Source organism: Monodelphis domestica, chromosome 6 (assembly GCF_027887165.1).
Source record: "Monodelphis domestica isolate mMonDom1 chromosome 6, mMonDom1.pri, whole genome shotgun sequence".
NCBI classification, from domain to species: Eukaryota; Metazoa; Chordata; class Mammalia; order Didelphimorphia; family Didelphidae; genus Monodelphis; species Monodelphis domestica.
Window position 1 is genome coordinate 27,418,470 of NC_077232.1, and position 20,456 is coordinate 27,438,925.

Consider the following 20,456-nt stretch of genomic DNA (forward strand, 5'->3'; position numbering starts at 1 on the left):
TGAGTATTATTTCATTTCCTAATGCTTAATTACTTGAATAAAAAATATTTGGAAAGAATGTTTCTGAAAATGGTCTCTAGTTTGCTTTTGTACCTAATAAAAAAATATTTTGCCTTGTTGTTAACTTGTAGGCAGTAATCAGTTATAGTCTGTATTATTCTCTTTTATCTGATACTGGCTTATTATTCCTAGTACCCCATCTACAGAAACTATAACTCTGCAGGAAGCTGTTATAATAATTTGGGGGGATCTATGTGTTTTCAAGAGGACGTCAACAGATGTTTACTGCTTTGACCCCATAACTAATTTGACAACTTCTTTTCAAGAAAAGATTCCTTATCTGTTGAATGATAAATAAATTTCAGCTTTTTGACTAAGAATTTATAAAATTAAACAAGGCCTATCAAATAATCATACATGAAACCTCTTTCCTAAAATATTCGCATTTATTCTAAGTTTGGTTTTTGTTTGTTTGGTTGGTTGGTTACCAGGAGGCTTGTGCTTGCTTGGTGCCTATGCAGACAGTGACGATGATGAGGGTGATGTGCCAGAGAAACCAGCATTGACTAAGGAGGCAAATGGAAACCAATCCACTGACATTGACAGCACATTGGCCAACTTCCTAGCGGTTAGTAGTGATTCAATTTTCATAGCCATGGCTATTAATCTAGTTTATTCCCAAATAAAAATCAGTCAAGCATTTATTAAGCATCTAAGCCTATAAACAATTTTCCTAAAATTATTAAGATTAAGTAGCTGCATAGGGCATCTTGAGAGCCAGGCCTAGAAATGGGAGGTCTTGGGTTTAGATCTAGCCTCAGATACTTCCTACTTGTGTGACTCTTTTGCCATAGAACCAACACACAGTATTGATTCTAAAATGGAAGGAAGGATTAAAAAATGTTTAGTAGTTACATTTCTGGGGAAAGAGCTTAGGGAGTTAATTTCATATAGTAGAATATTAAAGTGTGACCACTTTTCCTCCAGTTTTATTGATTTTAAATATTACACTTTTGTCATTTCATTTGAAAGGAAATTGATGCCATAACAGCCCCACAGCCTGCATCAGCTGTTAGCACTTCTGCCCCACCTCCAACCCCTCCTCGACCAGAGCCCAAGGAGTCTGGAACAGCTTCTCTTTCTTCATCAACTGCAAATGGAGCAGACTCAGCCCAAGCATCAGGGTGGCAGTATGACACCCAGTGTTCCTTGGCTGGAGGTGAGCTTGGTTCTGCAGTATCTTCAGTGTCATCCTCAATCCTACAGAAGGGGTTCAGGAAAAAAAAAAGAAATTACAGTAAACTTTTCATTATTCTCATAATCGTGTTAAATATGAATTTAAATTCTTCTGGTTGGTAGTTCTAAAGATAAAAGATGTAATTCTTTGCTACCAATCCATAAGCTTGTGTACTTGGAGGTATTTTTGGAAGGCAGGTGTTTGGGATGTTTGTTTTGCAAAGATGGCTATTTACCATTGAGATCTACCCTAATAGATGCCTATGTGCTGTCTCATTAGGACCAGTAACTATCTCTGCTAGGTGAGTAATAAGGCATTACTTCTAACTATACTTTGGAAATCAAATAAATATGTAGTTGAAGGTAGTGAGTTTTTTTTCTTTTTTCTTTTCTTTTCTCTTTTTTTAACCCTCTGTACAGTGGTAGGGCTGGCACTTTAGGAGAAACTAAAGAAGAGGGCAATTTGTTGTTTGGAATCTGGTTTGGGAGCTGACTGTCATAAAGTGAATGACAGAATTGTGAAAAGCACTGCCTCTTTCCTAAAATCTGCTTGTTTTCTTTTAGTGGAAATTGAGATGGGAGACTGGCAAGAAGTTTGGGATGAGAACACAGGATGCTATTACTATTGGAACACACAGACAAATGAGGTGACTTGGGAGTTACCCCAGTACCTGGCTACTCAGGTACAAGGGCTGCAACATTACCAGCAAAGGTGAGGCTGGTCTTTAAAACATTTTTACCTCCAATTAGAAATTCAGTATATAAACTAATAAGACTCTTCTTGTCTATATACTTTTATTTATATGCTGCTTGCTGAGAGTATTTCTTTTTAGTTCTGTAACAGGTACTGAAGCAAATTTCCTGGTGCCAGCAGATATGTATTCCAAAGAAAAGGTTCTTACTGTTACCACTAATAAGAGTGGGCCTCTCTTGGTTAAGCGAGAAGTTAAAAAGGTCAGTGCCAGCATTTTAGGTAATTTATTCACATTACTATACAGTTGAAATGGTAGTTGTGGGGGGTGGGGAGTTAGTATGATATTGGTTCCAATTTTGGATTTTAACTCGTTTAGCATCTGAATCTTTAGTCAGTATCCTCTATAATCAATTTCTTCCCCAAATAAATTTATTTTTATTGTACTCTGTACCTTTACACACTTTTTCTATTGAGATTTACTATTCAGTTTTATTGAGTTAGGTTTCTTATTGCTATTAACATCTAATAGAACCTGAATTTTTATATTATTCTCTTGTATATGTTAAGGAGACTGTGTCTTTTTAAGATAATATATCTTGAATTTACTTAATTCTTCAAGCTACCTTTTTTTTTTTAATCAGTTCAAGTACACAAATGGACTTCATATTCCCTCTTTACCTTAATAGTTACAGCCATCCTTTTGTCAGTGAGCCTGAATCTAGTGAAGCCGGTTCTAACTAATGGATACTGTCTGCTGACTGATAAAATTTGTCCATCCAATTTGGTTCTCTGTTTGATATGACCTTTGAGAATATACAATTACCTACACACTAGTGGCACTGAAATGAATTAGGACTTTATGATAAAGAATACATTACTAGCAGCCAGGCAGGTGTAGTATATTTACACTTTTCAAATGCATTCTTTGTATTTGTGTCTCATAACAACCCCAGGATGGCAATCAGTATAACTAGTCTTCATTTGACAGGCAAATAAAGGGGGAAGGAGGGCAGAACACATCACCTTAATTACTTTCACAGCATCCCTGTGATATATACAGGAGTAGAATTGGACTCACGTTTGTCTAAAATTACACACTGAGTTAACAGAAAAGAGAAATAAGATGCTTTACTCTTTTTTTCTAGGCTGCTAATGCTTCTACCAGTTTTGTTTACTATAGTCAGAATAAAGGTAGTCTTGAGAAGGAATACACGTCATAGTCATCTAGACTTTCCAAGAATTAAAATTTAACCAGTAGCAATACTTAAGTTGAGCAATGGATATCTAATGGTCGTCTTTGACTGGGACACTGATTACAAAGATTTGTATTTCTTAACATTGTTCAAAGGCAGCTAAAAGAGGGTAGACAGTTTTTGGGGCTTCCTACTATAAAGACTGAAGTAGTACATTTAAATAAAACTGGGTTACTAAAAATATTTCCCTTATCATTACAGGAAGTAAATGAAGGGATCCAAGCTCTTTCAAATAGTGAAGAGGAGAAGAAGGGGGTGGCTGCTGCTCTGCTGGCCCCTTTATTGCCTGAGGGTGTAAAAGAGGAAGAAGAAAGATGGAGGAGAAAGGTGATTTGTCAAGAAGTTGATCCAATAACAGATGTAAAGGAGACAGTAACCACAGAGGAATTATCAGGGACAAGAAAAACACAAGACCCTATGGGAGATAATCCAGAAGACAATTCCCAGGAGGATCTCTGTAGTGTTGTGCAGTCAGGAGAAAGTGAAGAAGAAGAAGAACAAGACACCCTGGAACTAGAGCTTGTATTGGAGAGAAAAAAGGTGAGTGTGGGGAGCCCAGTTCTTTTGCCCTAAAGTAAATGACACTGGCCAGCTTATGGATGTGTGTTGTTAGCATACTGTTGTCCATGTTACAGCTGTAACTAGGCTTGGAGGCCTCTTTGTAGTTTCTGACAATAACTTATAAAGAATTTGGTTCGACTCCCTCCTCCCCCCATTGTTTGATTTGATACTACATTTAAAATTGTCACTGTTTTTAAGGTTGTTGCTTTGTGGTGTGGCCTTAAACTCAACAAAATAGAGCTCATTATCTCTTTCCTCCAAACCCACCCCATTCTACACTTATTACTATAGGGGCAATGCCATCTTCCTTGACCTGCAGGCTAACTCGATAGGTGTCCTATTCCTTACTCTAATAAAAAGTCTGTCAGATTTACCCAGCACACTCATATGCTCCTTTCTCTCCTCTCATACTACTACCACTCTGCTTCTAGTCCTTATCACCTCTCCCCGTGGCAGTCCATCCTCCACTCTTCTGCCAAATTTCTCTCTCTCCCTCCCCCCCTCCCCCCTTATCTTCAGAAAAGTGGTATGGCCCAAGTGATTGGGGTTAAGTGACTTGTCTGAGGTCACACAGCTAGAAAGTGTCTTGAGGTCAGATTTTGAACCTAGGACCTCCCACTCTATGCCTAGTTCTCAATCTACTGGGTCATCCAGCTGCCACCCAAATTGATCCTCTTAAAACACAGGCCTGACCATGTTATTCAGTTAGAAACACGATTTTCTCCTTCTAGCACACCTCACTGTCCCCAAACACCAGTGACTTCCTATCACTTCTGGGATCAAATATAAAATGCTATTTGGTATTCAAAACCCTTTATAAACATCCCTTAACTTTCCATTCTTCTTATATTTAACCCCTATCCCCAGATCCATTGACACTGACCTTCTCTAGTTAATCTCTCAAGACATTTCTTCTTCCCATTGGCCATTTTTCAGGCTGTCCCACACACCTGTGATGCTCTCTCTCTCCTCATTTCTGCCTCCTGGCTTCCTTTGAGTCCCAGCTAAAATTTCATTATCTACTGAAAGCATTTCCCCCTTAACGCCACTGCCTTCCCTCTGTTGATCATCTCCCAATTTATCCTGTCTATAGTAAGGTTTATATATAATTGCTTGTCTCCTGCATTAGATTGAGCTCTCCTTAAGGACAAAGACTATCTTTTGTTTTTCCTTGTTTTCTAGTGCTTAGCACACTAGACATTTCCAGGCATTTTGCATATTGTTTGAATAAGTGGATTGGCAGGATTAGAGCTGGCCTCAGTTGGGAAAATCTGTTTTTTCTGCCCCATACTTAGTTGTGTGGTTCTGGGCAGATCATTTACCCTCTTTAAGTATCTCAAGCAATTGTTGAAGACAAGGACTTGGAATTTTTGTTGTATTCTGGACACCTTTGACAATCTAGGAAAGCCTATGAATGTTTTTCAATGCATAAAGTATTTAGGTCCACAGACCAAAAGTTTAGAACTCCTAATTTAAGACTAGAAGTTGCAGAAGAATTATTTATCTTCATTTAGTCAAAACACCACCCCCACCACCACCCCACCCCCCCCCAAAAAAAAAAGTGGGAAACTTCCAACTCTCTGGTGCCATTTCTACTAGCTAGTGACAGCAGTTGTCTCTTTTTTTCTTCTCCCCTTTCAACATCTTATTTATTTTCACTTTTAAGAATGAAGAATACTAGAAAAAAGTATCGGTTGAGTGATAATATGATGTGTGGGGCAAATCTACCTTCTTAAAAGGGAATTAAGCAAGGATCAAAGAACTCATAATTTAGAATTTCTCCTATATGGAGGGAAAGGAGAGGCAGCTTTCTATTTTGTGTGAACAAATTCTGAAGAGCCTTTCTATTCAGAGATCTTTGGATGCTGTCCTTGGATATAGAGGGAATGAGCTGTATTTCTTTAAATATTACCTGCAGAATCATCAACAAATAATTTCTTGAATACTGAGTATATGAGACAATAATGCTAGGTTTTGAAGCTACAGAGAGAGGTATGAGATGTGTTATTCTGCTACTATAGAGTATATGCTGTATTCTGGGAGCTTACTCCAACTCTTAAAAGAAATAATTATTATAACCTTACCTTGACTGTTGGATTCCTTTCTAGGCAGAACTACGAGCCTTGGAGGAAGGAGATGGTAGTGTGTCAGGGTCTAGTCCACGTTCTGATATCAGTCAATCAGCATCTCAAGATGGTATGCGTAGACTTATGTCTAAAAGAGGAAAATGGAAGATGTTTGTCCGAGCTACCAGTCCAGAATCTACCAGTCGGAGTTCTAGCAAAACTGGCCGTGAGACCCCAGAAAATGGAGAAATTGGTAATTATGGGATATTTTCAGGTTTTGGAAGGGGAAAAGCCTTTTAGATTTTTACTTTCCTCTAATGACAGGATAAGGATCAATTTTTATTTATCCCATCCTTAAAATCAGAGTTATATGCAGTTTCTTCATGAATTATAAATTAATCAATGGAACATTAACAAAGATCCATTCCTTTTTACAGAGAATACATATATGAGGGCAGAGTGGGATGTAGTATCAAACAATGAAAGTTTGTTATGAAAACATTAAGCTGATGGGAGGAAGATAATTTGAAAGCAGAAATGAAGATATGCTAAAAGAAAAAGGTCATTACTGAACTTATAGGAAAGCAGTTAGTAACATTTCCAGCTGCTACTGGTGTTTGGTTCAAAAGAAGTCCCATGAAAATCCTCCTTGAGGATTTAATTGTTTCCTAAAGACAACCAATTTGGGTCTGTATTGACAGCTCAGCTTTAAGAGTTGTAAGTAGTGGAAGTGAAGTTAATAGCTTGAAAAGTAAAACCAAAGTGAGAAGCACTGGACCCAAGGTGCAAAGGTAGAGTCAGCCTAGACTGTAGCATGTAACATTCCCTGAGAATTTCAATGCTGGTAGACACTGACAACAAAAGATATGAGGGAGCTGCTGAATAAGGTTATAGCAAGGGGTGTGCATTAGTTTATAGATTTCATTACAAATCCCCAGAGGATGTCTCTTGGCCATCTCTTGCCCTCACCATATTCCAGATACTGGCATCCAAGTTTTATTGGAATTAACAGAGTAATTCAAAAAGGCATTCACAAGAGACAGTTTGGAAGAATTCATATTTGATCATCCATAAGACTTTTAAGTTTAAAAAAAAAAATAGAGAACTTGCATATTGAACAAAGTATTTATTAGTTACCCTGCTGTATTAGGCACTGGGGATGTGAAGACCATAAGGGTGTGGAATCATTCTCTTTGAGGAGCTTATATTTCATTAAACTTCTGCCTTCATAACAACTCTTAAGACAGGAAGGGCATGGACCAGGTAAATGATCACAGCAAAGAGGAACAGAAAAGGCAGCTATCACTTTGACTGCAAATTGAAGATTATTTCAGAATAAAATAGTAGTGAGAGGTGGCAACTTCCTAGCCCTTTCCTGCCTGTGTCCAGACATCTTAACTAAAGGGAAACAAAGGGCCACATAGATAGAAGTAGGCTTTTAGTTAGCAAAGCTAACATATTTTTCTTTTTCAGCAATGGGCACTGAGAATTCAGAGAAAATTGATGAGAATTCAGACAAAGAGCTAGAAGCAGAAGAATCTCCAGAAAAACTAAAGTCACAAGCAGTGCCAAAGCTGGATGAAGAACAGGATTTGAAAGTATGTATATTACCTCAGCCTTGAAACTGAGTAAAAGGATATAGGCTAACCCAATTTTGTTTTTAATCAGCCTTTTCCTTCTAGCAAGAATGCAATTTAGCAAAATAAACAATTTTTACTATCTGCTAAGTATATATAAATGGTCATTTACACAGGATATGAGTGAGGGATAAGGTTAAGAAACTACTAAGTCTGTTACCTGTATGTAAGTTCTTTTCCACATAGATCTGTGCAAACCACATAAAGCCAAGAATAGCCATGAATATTGTGGAAAAGTTTTTTTTTTTTCCTCTAGTAACACTAATAATGTATTTTCCTATTAGAATTTAACTACAAGAAATCTTATTTGGGAATGAAATACAACTGATCTGGTTAGAAAGGAATAAATGTGTGGAGAGTAGTTTGTTTAGTACCTGCATCACCATTCGATTTACATTGGTGGTGTCAAACTGAAATGGCAATGATCCCCACTAGGCTACATATTAACTTGGAGAACCTCCTGTCTTCAAATCTATACTTACTATCCCTTCTAAGGTAGAAGAGCAGTAAGGACAGTTGGTTGTGACTTGCCCCCAGAAGTGTCTGAAGCCAGATTTGAACCCAGGTTCTCCTGACTCTAGGCTTGTTGCTCTAACCCACCACTATGCTATCATAGCTATTCCTCTCTATATTGTATTTTTACTTAATTTGTTAAACATTTCCCAATTACATTTTAATCTGGCTAAGTCATGTATTTGACTCCCCTGACCTAAATGAGTATATATATTCCCCCCAAAATTTCACTAGTTTAAAAACTGCATGTTTTGTTTTTAATATATCAAAGAGACTTCATTTGAGAGATGCTGCTTTTTTTTAGGCAGGTATGTTACCTAGCTTGGAGTAAAATAAGTTGGATCATGCCTTGCTCTGTCACCTATGATTTTGGGCAAGTCACTTTCCTTCCCTGAACTTCACTTTCTTCATATATTAAATGAGGGAGCTGGACTTGGTGAATTCTTGAGGTCTCTTCCAGCTAATAAGTGATGAACCTATTTCCTTTTAAGTGGGCCTTTTAAAAAGCTTCATTAGCTTAGGCCATAAGATCATCCCAATCAGATTTGATTAATTTAGAGCATTGTTCTCAGAGTATTTACAGATTTGGTCCTTGTTTGGACAAGGGGAAAAAATCTGATTCTGTAGCCATGGGTGACAATATGCCAATATACTTTATCCTTACAACCAGCCTCTAAAGTGGTCGTGATTATACTGTTACCAGAACATCTTAGCCCATAGCTTCTTTTATTTTTACCTGAAAGAATTTAAGCAACATTGTGGTTGATTAGAACAAAATAGAGTCTGGACAGTGAGAGAATCTGGCAGGTGTTTTAGGCTTCTAGGTATGTCAAAAGGCCTGTCATTTAGAAACGAGTGGTTGGGGTTACAAATGTCCTAAAATGTGTAGTTCTAAGTTTTTAGACAAATAAATGATTATTTTAAGATGTATTGAAATGTATTCTAATGGAGTGTCCTGACATCCAGGGGGGTTTTGATACCCTTGGCATTCTACATGACTGCTTCATTGTTCATATGTAGACATTGCACTGCAAATGAGAAATGTTGGTAATCATTCTCATGGATGACACTGTGTCCACCCCAGACTTGGCTCTGTGTTTATGACCATGAGATTGATTGCCTAAGGAAGAAAGTCATCCAGATCCATATTTGGATGTCTGTCATAGAACAGATTTCAGAGGAACTGTGGTTGACGTCTAACATCTTTTTTTTTCTTTTTTCCTCTTTGGGCAACAGTTTCAGATTGGAGAACTGGCAAACACCCTGACCAGTAAGCTGGAATTCCTAGGAATTAGTAGACAATCCATCTCCAATTTTCATGTACTACTCTTACAGACTGAGGTAGGTGTTCCAACTGTTAGCTGATTTTGTATGTAACATGAGTTCCCATGGGGATTAGCTCTTTCATAGGTTGAATTACATTTTTACTTCCACAGTTGTTTTTTTCTCTCAATATATTTCTATGGGACAGCTAGGTGGCATAGTGGATAGAATGACCAGGCTTAGTTAGAGTCAAAAGGAACTGGGTTCAAATTTGGCCTTAGACATTTCCTGACTGTGTGACCCTGGGCAAGTCACTTAACCTCATTTGCCTAACCATTACACTTCTGTTTTAAGAATTGGGACAGAAGGTAAGGATTTAACTATATATGTATATATTTATATACATACACACATACAATTTCAGAGCAGCCAATTCAGGAAACACAGTAATATTATCCAAAGCAAAAACATAATTATGATGGTAGTCTGGTGGCATAGTGAATGTCGCATGCCTTGAGTTCAAAACCTGTTTCAGGCATTTAGTAGCTGTGTGATCCCAGGCAAGTCCCTTCACTTCTCTCTGCTTCAGTTTCCTCATCTGTAAAATTGTATTTACTGCCCAAGGTTGTTGTGAGGATGAAATTAAAATAATGTCTGTAATGTGCTTTCTAGACCTTAAAAGCACTAAATATGTTAGCTGCTGCTGTTAACATGTATCTTAAAGCACCTCAAGTCTGAAAGTGCTAAATATTATTCTTCTGATTACCAGACAGGCACCTGTCCTACAGGTGCTTTTCTAGTTAGACACATTAGTGGTAATCCATGCACATTCGGGCCTCTGTTATTTGTCAGATATAACTGAAGAGATGAAACTCTTGATGCTGGCTAGTATTTTAGCCAGTTGAAACAACCCAAATCACATAGGCCTATTTCTAGAAAAATAAATTGTTACATTTTAAAAATCAAAGTTGAATAAAATTGTATCGTTTTTCCAATTTCCCAAGTACTACCAGGGAGGTTACATGCAGAGCACCAAAATACGATTATCTGAGAAATCCCTATCTCAGTACAGGAGGTCATTATGGGGTCATAATCACCTCTGCCTTTGATGTGCATTTGCTCTGTGGTATTAAGCAAGTCACTTTACCAACCTCTCAGAATGGTCCCTACACTGATGAAATTTTGGATCCAGACCCCCAAAACACTTTCCTGCCCATGAGCCACAAGACCTTAGCCATGCCCTAACAGGAGCCAATTGGTATCTGTCATTAGCACGATACCTGTAGCTCCTCTACTTTTCAGAACACACGTTCCTAGAACTGACCAAGTTACTCCTCAGTACAATAAATTGAATTTGTTTATTGCTAGACTCGGATTGCAGACTGGCGGGAAGGCGCTCTCAACGGAAACTACCTCAAACGAAAACTACAGGATGCAGCAGAACAACTAAAACAGTATGAAATAAACGCCACTCCTAAAGGCTGGTCCTGCCACTGGGACAGGTACGCACTCTTCTCCCCTTTTCACCTTTCACCTTTGACATCTCAGACATGATTTGTGATCATCACCACCTGACGACGTGCGTGACGTCCTGCCTGGAGACTGCGAGCAGCTTCGGTTAGCGGTGCTGGGCAGGCAGAGCACCACCGGCACTTACAGAGTTTGGGCCAGCCACAAATTGGAGAAACACAAAACAAATGTTTAAAGTGTTCCATGTAACGGATTTTTTCCCAAGATTGGACAAAGCTGGTTTTTACTCTCCAGAGTGTCATTTCACGGAGTAGGGCGGGCTTGGGGGTTAAGCGCATGCGAGAGCTCTGTGCGCTTTACAGGACCTCTGGAAGCAACTACTCCTGATTAACCTCGGTGAAGTTAAGGAAAGCTTCGTGGCGGAAGATGTGAATGAAGAGCAAGATTGCTATCTTCTGCCAGCAGGTCAGACGAAAATATTTCTTTTTATATTTGGCTTTTCTTGATTTTTTTTTCGTTATTTGAAATCTTTGCTCTTTTATTTTTCAGCTCCCAGATCCTCTCCCTCTCTTTAGCTTTCACTGTGTTTGATATCAAGAGTATGAAATGTGAATTCCACGGTCCAAGAGGGGAAGAGCCATCTTTCACAAACTCCGCTGTTCTCTTCTTTGGAAGGGAAATTAGGGTTCTAGGCGATTGAGTCCCTTCATTAATGAAACTTGAAACCCTGTTAAGCATTGGCAAAAAATGAGATGTTTTGCAAGCCCGTCCGTCATCTGTTGGAGTTGGAGGGCTCAGGGCTGTATTCACAGAGCTGCTGGCAGTGCAAATAGCTTTGAATCATCCTTGGCTCTCCTTCCTCAATTCTCAAAGCTGTTTGTTGCCTTTGTGAATAGCAGTTCATTAAGAAGAGGTTCTTCCCTGTGAGAGCAGACTGCTGTCCTGGGACAGGACCAAGTGGAAGTGTCACTACAGGAGATTAGGTCTTAAAACGTGTGTTTTCTTTCTTGTGATTTAGGGATCATAGACGCTATTTCTATGTAAATGAACACTCGGGCGAGTCTCAGTGGGAGTTCCCAGATGGTGAAGAAGAAGATGACGATGAAGAAGAAGAAGAAGAAGGGCAAGCACAAGAAAATAGAACAGATCCTCTTCATAAACAAATCTTAAAAGAGAAAACTGGCACTGATGCAAACTCTGGGGAATCCACTGAGAATTCCACAGGTAAAGAAGGTAATTGGCAATTTAGTAATTAGGGAGGAATGGGTTGGGCTCAGGGGATCACAAATACACAGGAAGTGTGAAGTAGTTATGAAAAGCATGACAGTTTTGTAGGGTATAGCATTAACTACCAACTAAAAAACCAGTGGCTCAATAAAGGGGCTTTTGGAGTATTTAGTACTTAATCTGCTATTGGAATATCAGCAACTTTATATATGAAAATTACCTCCAGTGCAGATTGAAGCATACCAGTTTTCACTTTATTCACTTTGTGGGTATGTGGTTTTTTTTGATGTGTATCTTACACATGACTAACATGGAAATATATTTTGTGTAATCACACCTTTAACCTATATCAAATTGCCTACTGCCTCAGGGAGGAAGAGAATTTGGAAATGAATGTTCAAGATTGTTTTACATGCTATTTGGAAAAAACTAAAATATTACTGGGGGGGGGGGGGCAGAAAATTACCTTGAAGCTTGTTCAATAATCTTCTCAGTTATAGTTCAGACCAAGTTGTGGGTCTGCATGAACTGTAAAGGCTTTGTGACCTATCAAAGAACAAAGAAGGGAGCATTGAATTAAAATGACTGGTAATCAGATGTTAACAGGAGAGTAATCTGATTTTTCATGCTGATCCCTGTCAGTTGGGAAAGTGACAGACACTGGTTATAACAAGATCAGTATTATAAGTATATATACAGTATACAAGCACTATATTAATCGAAGGGTGATGGTCATGAGCCACAGCAAGCAGAATTATCCTCTTCAGCAAATCATTTAGGGCTTGGAAGCAGAAGAGACTCATTACTCTAAATAGTCAATTAGATAGTGTATGGTTGGTTTCTCGGTATATGGTTCTTAAAATCTGGACACAGTCTCTTCAGCTCTCTTAAGTTTTCTCTGTATGCTAGCAGTCTTTCACCACCATAAATAAATAATTACTGCTGAAGAATGTTCAGCTACAGTGTCCAAAAAAACTGAAATGTTTATCTCAAAGGCAACTCATTGCTCTGTAAAGGAGATCTCTTCCCCTCTGACTGCTGCTGTTTCTTAATAATGGAAGGAGAAATAGAGACTAGCACTGGTGAAGATGATAAGATTATGGTATTCACTAGTCTTGCTCTCCTAATGTTGGATGATGGCATTTGCCGAATTTAACCATGGAGATGAAAAACAATCATTCAGTCCCAATTGGGAAGCTTTTGCCTCAGGATTCAGGAGACTCCAACCTCTCTGAGTAGTATTAGTTCTTGGTTTTCTTACATCTCTAGTGCCTAATAGAGTTGATTCAACATAGAAGGCTCTGGACAAAGGATTTATTTGAATATTCATGTTCTAGCTCTCCTTTGGACCTTCAGGAATAATTATTACTTGAAATTCTATTAGTCACCTATTTTGCGAGTCAAGTATGGAACTTAATCTCTTATCAAGAAGGTTGCTTTGATCTAAATAAGTTACCAGGTTCAAGTAGAAAAACAAAATGAAGATATATGTAACTGGTAGCTTCTTATATTCCTCTGAATAAGTAACCAACCTTGTAATCATCTGAGAGCCATGAAAAAACATTTTGCACCCAGTGCAGCTCAAATGTGAAACCTTAAGTTACAAGGGTAGCTAGGTAGAACAGCAGACAGAGTGCTAGGCTTGGAGTCAAGAGGACTTGGGATCAAATGTGGTCTCAGATACTTCCTAGCTATGTAATATGACTCTGGGCAAGTCACTTGACCCCGTTTGCCTTGCCCTTACCATTCTTCTGCTCTGGAGTTGATACTAAGACAGGTGAAGGTAAGGGTTTTGTTTTCTTAAAAAAAAAAAGAAAGAAAGAAAATAAAACTGTTACATTCCAGAACTCTGCCCTCATCTCCAGATCAGCATTTTTCCTGAGGAGTTTTCCCCATCTTAACTGGACTCAAATGACTCTAGAATCAGATTCTAATTAGTATCTACAGAACCAAAGCTCCTTCCTTGAATGATTATGAAAAAATGCTTCTTTGGTTTCACTGCACTTTCCTAATAGTAAAGTGGAAGGGTTAAGTGAATGATCGTAGTTTTAGTACCCAGTGAATAAAGAAGCCTGAGTGCAGCTCTTGGGAAATGTATAAAGTGTCCTTTAGACAGCGAGTTTCTTCTCCACTCACATAATCTTCACATAGAGGAATTCTAGCTTCATTAACACTGCTAGTAATGGTACCACAAATACCAAGACTGCTTCCCTGCTTTTTCTAGTCACTCACTTAATTCTGCCAAAAAGCAAATCCCAAGGCATTCCATCCAATGGAACTGTTTTTAAAATTGCTACCTTAGCCTCCTCCCAGAAGACAAAGCAAATTGAGCTGTGGGGAGCAAAAAGCCTCTCTTAATGCCAGGTGCCTGATGAGATAGGGCCAGCATAAAGGAAAACAGGCCCTGATAATTAACGGTTGGCACAGCTGAGACTTCTACAATGGAAAATAACACACAGTATTTGAAGGCCTGTTGAAGAAGAGTGTTGAGACATTTAGTTGTGCCAAATAATGAGTCTTTAAGATCACTAAATGGGAGGTGGTCTAATGGGAAAAGTGGTCTAACATTTCTTATTTAGCTCCTTGATTCCCAGAAGTGTGGACAGATTTTTAGGAAACCCATAAACTTAATTTTGCTTACACTTCATCACTTGTAATCAAATTTTGGCATCAGAAAATTCCCCTTTTTAATCCTTCAGACTTTTAATTCCTGTTCTAACTATTGCCATTTTTCTCCAGCCATAGTTACAGCAGATTGGTTGATATTTGTGAATATAGCTAGAGGAGCATAAAAACATAAAAAAATAAAAAATTTGTAGGACTCAAAACTCTGCGTTCACATTGTTCTCAATTTTAAGAGAGAACAGTTAAGTAAGATTTCCTGTGGAGATGCCATTCTTCTTGGCATCTAAACTTGGGCTTCTTCAGTCTTGGAGACTCTCCCTGAGTACCAAGAAAAGGGGAATATTTAGTTCATTGTGACCTGAACAATGACAAGTATATTCCAAGGTTTTTGTATGCTCTCAAACTAGGTGCTGAATCAAAAGGTTTTCACACATAAGCCCAGTTCAAGCCACTGTATCAAGATATTCCTTAGAGATCTTAAGCCAAAAAACTGTCCTTGTTTAAGGTATAGACTACAGATTTTTAGTTAACTTAGTTGTGTGTAAATTACCAATTCATAGCAAAGTGCCTCTGATGTACTTTGGTATCTGTTAGGTTTAACATCACATGCTTCAATATCCTGAGTATAGGAACTCAGGTCCGCCCTACCATTCGGGCATCTAATTTATTCATAACTCATCCTCTGTTTCTAAGCCATCAGCCTTGGCCATGTATTTCACAAAAAGCCATAGTATGTTGTTTCTTTAGGAGGAGGGATAGAATGTAGGCATTAAGAAACCAGTCAGTGCTTCTGGTTCTGCTATCTTAAACAAGCCTAATTGCATTATTCTAGATTCCTCCAGCTGGACTCACACCCAATATTCCCTACAGCCGGGATGGAGTAATCTGTAAGTCTGCAGTGCAGCTTTTAGCTAAGTCAGGATGATGGTGTGCTGAGAGTACCCTCCTTGGTCTACACTTAAATAGTGGTTTGCTGACTTGGAAACATAACAAGTGCTTTTATCTGATCAGCAGTTTCTTAGCCTCTAAAAGATCCAGAGTCGAATGAGCTACATTTTCTTTTGGTAGTGGCCTATAGTCTTTGTAAGCTCGTACTCCCTGCAGCTTTGGGGTCTGGGTCATCCAGATAATTTTATGAACTTGAAGCTTTTCAAATACGATAATTAATATCTATCTTTATCTTCCATGTGGCACTACTCTAGAAGCTAAATGTCCATTGACTGATGGTTTTCTTTGAGTTCTATGGAGCTACAAATATATTATCCCTATTTTCTAGGCTTACACAACCTAAATATTCTATTGAATTACAGTAAAGTTCTCTTGTCAGAACATGTTTAACACTGCTTTTGACCATGAAACTGTTAACAGGCGGCTGCAGCTGGATCCACTGCCTGAGAGGTGAGATTTGTTTGGCTGAGACTTTTAGGTCCCTGGGACTTTGTTTCATTCGCTAATTAGGGAAATGAGCTATAGAACTCTGAACCTGGGCTTTGCTTCATTTTCCTCATCTTTCAAATAAATGTTTACCTCATTTATTATTAAATCTTTAATTTATTATTATATTACAGAAGTCCCCTACTCCTTTGTAAAATTCTCAGCAAATAGGGAAAATCTATACTTAAAGTAGAAAAGTGAAATGTAGTTCCCTTCTTTATACCACTTCCCAGAAGAAGAAGGAGATAAATTAAAGGGGCTATATATTGGATATTTGAAACTAAATGAAGGGGGAAACTCAGGTTCTCACACTAGGCTAGGATCTTTGCCCTAGCAACATATTTTCAGTGGTGGTTCTGTTGCCTGGAGACCAGACAAAGTAATTATGGGTCAGCCTTTGTTGCCTTTTTACTGCCTTTTCTGAGTCCTGTTTTTGGGTGTTTTCATCATCCCAAAGACCTGATGCCATCAGGCTGCCCATTAGTTTTCCAGCTTTTTACCTCTGCCAGTCCTGTTGAGGATTCAGTTATTCCCTCTTCTCTAAAATGTGTTCACCCTAAAAGCTGGAGTTCTTTGATGAATTGTACTATCAGATTGACCCTCAGCTAACATCTTGTTGACCTTAACCTAAATGAAACCAGCTGATTAGAAAGCTGAGGGGAAAGGAAGTTTTCCTTGCTCCTCTGGATCACTTTTTACCTCCCACTGCCCCCTTTTTTACTCTAGACCTGTGGTGGCAAACCTATGGCACACATGGCAAAGGAGTGCAATCAGCCCTCTCTGTGGACACATGTGCCGTCACCCCAGCACAAAGTTCGTTACTAGAAAGCCAGAGGGATGTGAGCCAAGCTGCTCCCCTTCCCCTCTCCACAGGTGCTGGAAGACATTTCTTATTTCACCTGCCCCTCACTGCTCTAGACGTTCACTTAGCTCAAAGTTCGGTGTTAGCACGCGGCCCCACTTCTCCAAGTTGCCTATCTTCACACTGTTCTCTGTAAAGCTATTGGGCAGTATCTAGCCCAGTAAGAAATTGAATTCAGTTAATGGGTTACCCTCTTTTAAAATTTATAATAAACTTTTTATGTAAATCATTTCTATACTGATTGAAAATATTGGTGATTTAAAAAAAAAATCTTTTGAGTGGCAGCAATAAGCTGGGAAATACAAAGTATAAAAGGTGTAAAGCCTATAATTAGAATTGACTTAGGTAGAAAGAGGACAGTTTATACCTAGTATTTCTCTGTGTAGCAATATCATAAACCGAGTCGGCTCTATGCTCTGCTTTTCCATTTGTGGTGCCAACAATCACTTGGCTATTGAGATTGGTCTTTCTTTTCTCCTAACATGTATCTGTCTATCTTAGGTTCTCTTTGTAAAGAGCCCTTTTCTGGTCAAGTCTCTTCTGCATCACTCGTGCCACTTACTCCATTTTGGACCCTCCTTCAATCCAATGTTCCTGTGCTTCAGCCTCCATTACCCTTGGAAATGCCACCCCCACCTCCCCCTCCTCCAGAGTCCCCTCCTCCCCCACCCCCACCTCCCCCTGGCGAAGATGGTGAGATTCAGGAGGTAGAGATGGAGGATGAGGAAAATGAAGAGCCTCCTGCCCCAGGAACTGAGGAAGATACTCCCTTAAAGCCCTCAGTACCAAATCCAGCTGTCAGCAGCCAGGTGAGCAACACAGATAGGGAGAGATCTTGGAAAGGAGTTGGGATTTGAGTCACTTTTTGTTCAAGAAACTAATTTTTAATCCTCATTTTCTGTCTTAGAATCAATTCTGTGTGCAAGTTCCAAGGCAGAAGAGCAGTAAGGGTTAGGCAACAGGGGTTAAATAACTTTCTCAGGGTCAAACAGCTAGGAAGTGTCTGAAGCCAGATTTGAACCCAGGGCTTCTGTCTCTAGGATTGGATCTATCCACTAAGCTTCCTAGCTGTCTCCATTATGTTCTATTTTCAGAAAAGATTATTTAACAGGTGTCTAAAGCTCACCAGAACAAATCTCTTTATCTCTTTTAGAGTTCAGCTGATTCCAGCACTTCCAACACCACCACTACCACTAGAGCAGTAAAAAGGAAAGCGACAGAAACCAATCCTGGAGTGACCCAGAGGTCAGCCACCATTGGGGGCTCTCCTGTTCTCTACAGCCAGCCAGCCGTGACAACAGGTAAGGCTGCATCCTTAGTGCTTCTCTCACAGTGTGTTAGAACTGCCTGCTGCTTTAGATTTTTCAAATCAACTTCGTCCTGCCTCTGCATTAGTAGCTTGGCGTAGTATACAGAGTGTCCAGAAGTCAATACAATAAACTGCCACTAATCAGCAGTGTGACTAGGGGTTCAAAATACAGACTGTGCCCTCAATCCCACTTCTCTAATAGTAGTTCTAGTTCAAGCTGGAGATTGTCTAGTTACTAGTGTAAAGTAGAGCAGTCCATTAGCTGTTCTCTATTCTGCTAGACAGAGTGGAAGGGTTAAGATGAAAAATTACTTTCTTTTCATCTCGTATCTGATTCTAAGTATCTCATAGATAGCCTAAGGAGCATAAACAAGTAGAAATTTATTCCCCAAAGTCTCTGTTCTGTTAAAACTCACTGCTTAGTTATATGTTTTGTTGTTTGTTTTCTATGAGATTTTTATGGTGTTTCTTTGTTAGGTCACCAAACCGTAAATGTCAGCCACCAACCAGCCTCTGATGTCACTCATCAAACAACAAGTGTCAGTCACCAAGCCCCAGGCCTAGGCCTACAATCAAGTTACCTGGGACTGGCCACATCCCCTGCCATCATGTCTTATACTGAGTGTACTTTACCCATTCGAATGACTGTTCCCACATTACAGTCAGTTCCAACTCGTGGCATACTGAACACAACTGCCATTGCAGAGCCACCACCTCCCCCTGCTCCCAAAGTGCCACCACCTGAGAAGACCAAAAAGATGAAGAAGGACAAGGTATAGGATATGTATTTGTAACTCACTTATAAAAGAAGCAAGCAACAACTTTGATTGGAGAGCTGGGCTAAAGGGTTCAGATTGAAAGTATGGCTTGGGGGATCCAAGGTGCCATCGGGAGGAAGGAGCAGAACAAGGCAGGTCAGTGTAGTGGTCAGAGTGGAGAAGTCTATTTTGGTTGGCGCATTGAATGCATCAAGAATGTTACTGGAAAGAAAAGAGGATGCCTATTTGGGAAAGGCCTTAAACACTGGGTAAAGAACTTTGTGAACTTGAGTTAGTAGGTAGGAGAGAAAGCCAAGGGAGTCCTTTGGCAGTGGGAGGCAGGTGGGCAACAGGATAGGAATAGAGAAGGGACAAATTTGAGATGCTCCAGAGATGGAACCAACTGAAATTAGTGTCAGTTGGGGGAGTTGTCATAAATAAGCAAAGAAAACCAGGGAGCCAGAAAAAAGTGTTCATTGGAATCCATGGGAAAATTCTTGTGGGGTCATAGCTCTCCCCCCCCCCCCCCTTAATATACAGCTTTGGGAGTTGTGTTGTGTGCACACAGATTGGGGGGGGGGGTGCTATTTTGTTATACCTAGATCATTTTATTGTTCTCAACACTGTTTATTTAAATTATAAAGGTCCAAATATAACTCAAGGAAAAGAGTTATTTTTGCCATTGTAGGCTTTATTGAGAAAATTAGACAAAGCCTTTCTAAGCCATGTATATTCCCTAATTCTTTAATAAGCTTCATGGGTTTGTGGTGATTTATATTATTGATGTGATATTCTGGCGTTTCTTCTCAGATTACTCTTCTCTATACACTCTATATTGCTTACTTGTTAGCCAGCTCCAAGCTTTTTCTGGCTCCATTATTTTGTGCCCCTTCCCCTACAGTCCCATCCAACTCTACCTCCACCTCCAATTACTGAAGTTGTCCTTCAAGGCTCAGTTCAGATGTTATTTCCTCCGTAAAACTTCCTGGTCCCACTCTGTAGTCTCTTTCTCACATGACCCCAGGCTTAGATGTCCAAGTACTCTATGGGCCATTTAGGTATACTGTAGTTTAGCTTTTTGAGGACAGTGGCCGTTTTTTTAATTGAATAAAGAAATAACCAACCATCTGTAACTATAGTCATCTGAGCTGGACAAATTTTCTGATAGTCTTCCTCTTCTGTTTTTTTGTTTGTTTTCTTGCTTTATGGGGCTGGGGAGAAGGGGAGTCCTGTTCTTCAAGTTAGCGCTTTTTATTGCTTTTCTTCTCTTGTTCTTATACAATATTTTTCCCGATTTTTTTCAGGGGAAGAAGAGTAAAACAAAAATGCCATCTCTGGTAAAAAAGTGGCAGAGTATCCAGCGTGAATTAGATGAAGAGGAAAATTCAAGCTCCAGCGATGAAGATCGGGAGCTGACATCACAGAAGCGAATTGAGGAGTGGAAACAGCAACAATTAGTCAGGTAAAAATATATTTTTTTTTAGCTACAGAGAGGAGGGTTTTTAATCCTTCACACAGTAACCCTGCCCTAAGTTGGATCCAATCCGT

At 39.3% G+C, this 20,456-nt stretch overlaps 1 protein-coding gene across 2 annotated transcripts in view; it reads left to right on the forward strand.

Annotated features, from left to right (window-relative positions):
• Positions 1-20,456, forward strand: part of FNBP4 (formin binding protein 4) — a 32,034-nt gene that overhangs the window by 5,906 nt on the left and 5,672 nt on the right. Inside the window, exons 3-16 of one of the 2 annotated variants that reach the window (XM_007497430.2) lie at positions 492-628; positions 1,033-1,219; positions 1,801-1,948; positions 2,070-2,190; positions 3,385-3,723; positions 5,853-6,063; positions 7,284-7,408; positions 9,197-9,301; positions 10,592-10,725; positions 11,712-11,926; positions 17,343-17,650; positions 17,995-18,142; positions 18,628-18,923; positions 20,213-20,370. In XM_007497430.2, the coding sequence (XP_007497492.2) occupies positions 492-628; positions 1,033-1,219; positions 1,801-1,948; positions 2,070-2,190; positions 3,385-3,723; positions 5,853-6,063; positions 7,284-7,408; positions 9,197-9,301; positions 10,592-10,725; positions 11,712-11,926; positions 17,343-17,650; positions 17,995-18,142; positions 18,628-18,923; positions 20,213-20,370 (2,632 nt within the window). The remainder of the gene's footprint in view (positions 1-491; positions 629-1,032; positions 1,220-1,800; positions 1,949-2,069; positions 2,191-3,384; positions 3,724-5,852; positions 6,064-7,283; positions 7,409-9,196; positions 9,302-10,591; positions 10,726-11,711; positions 11,927-17,342; positions 17,651-17,994; positions 18,143-18,627; positions 18,924-20,212; positions 20,371-20,456) is intronic. The other variant, XM_007497431.2, reaches the window with a different exon arrangement.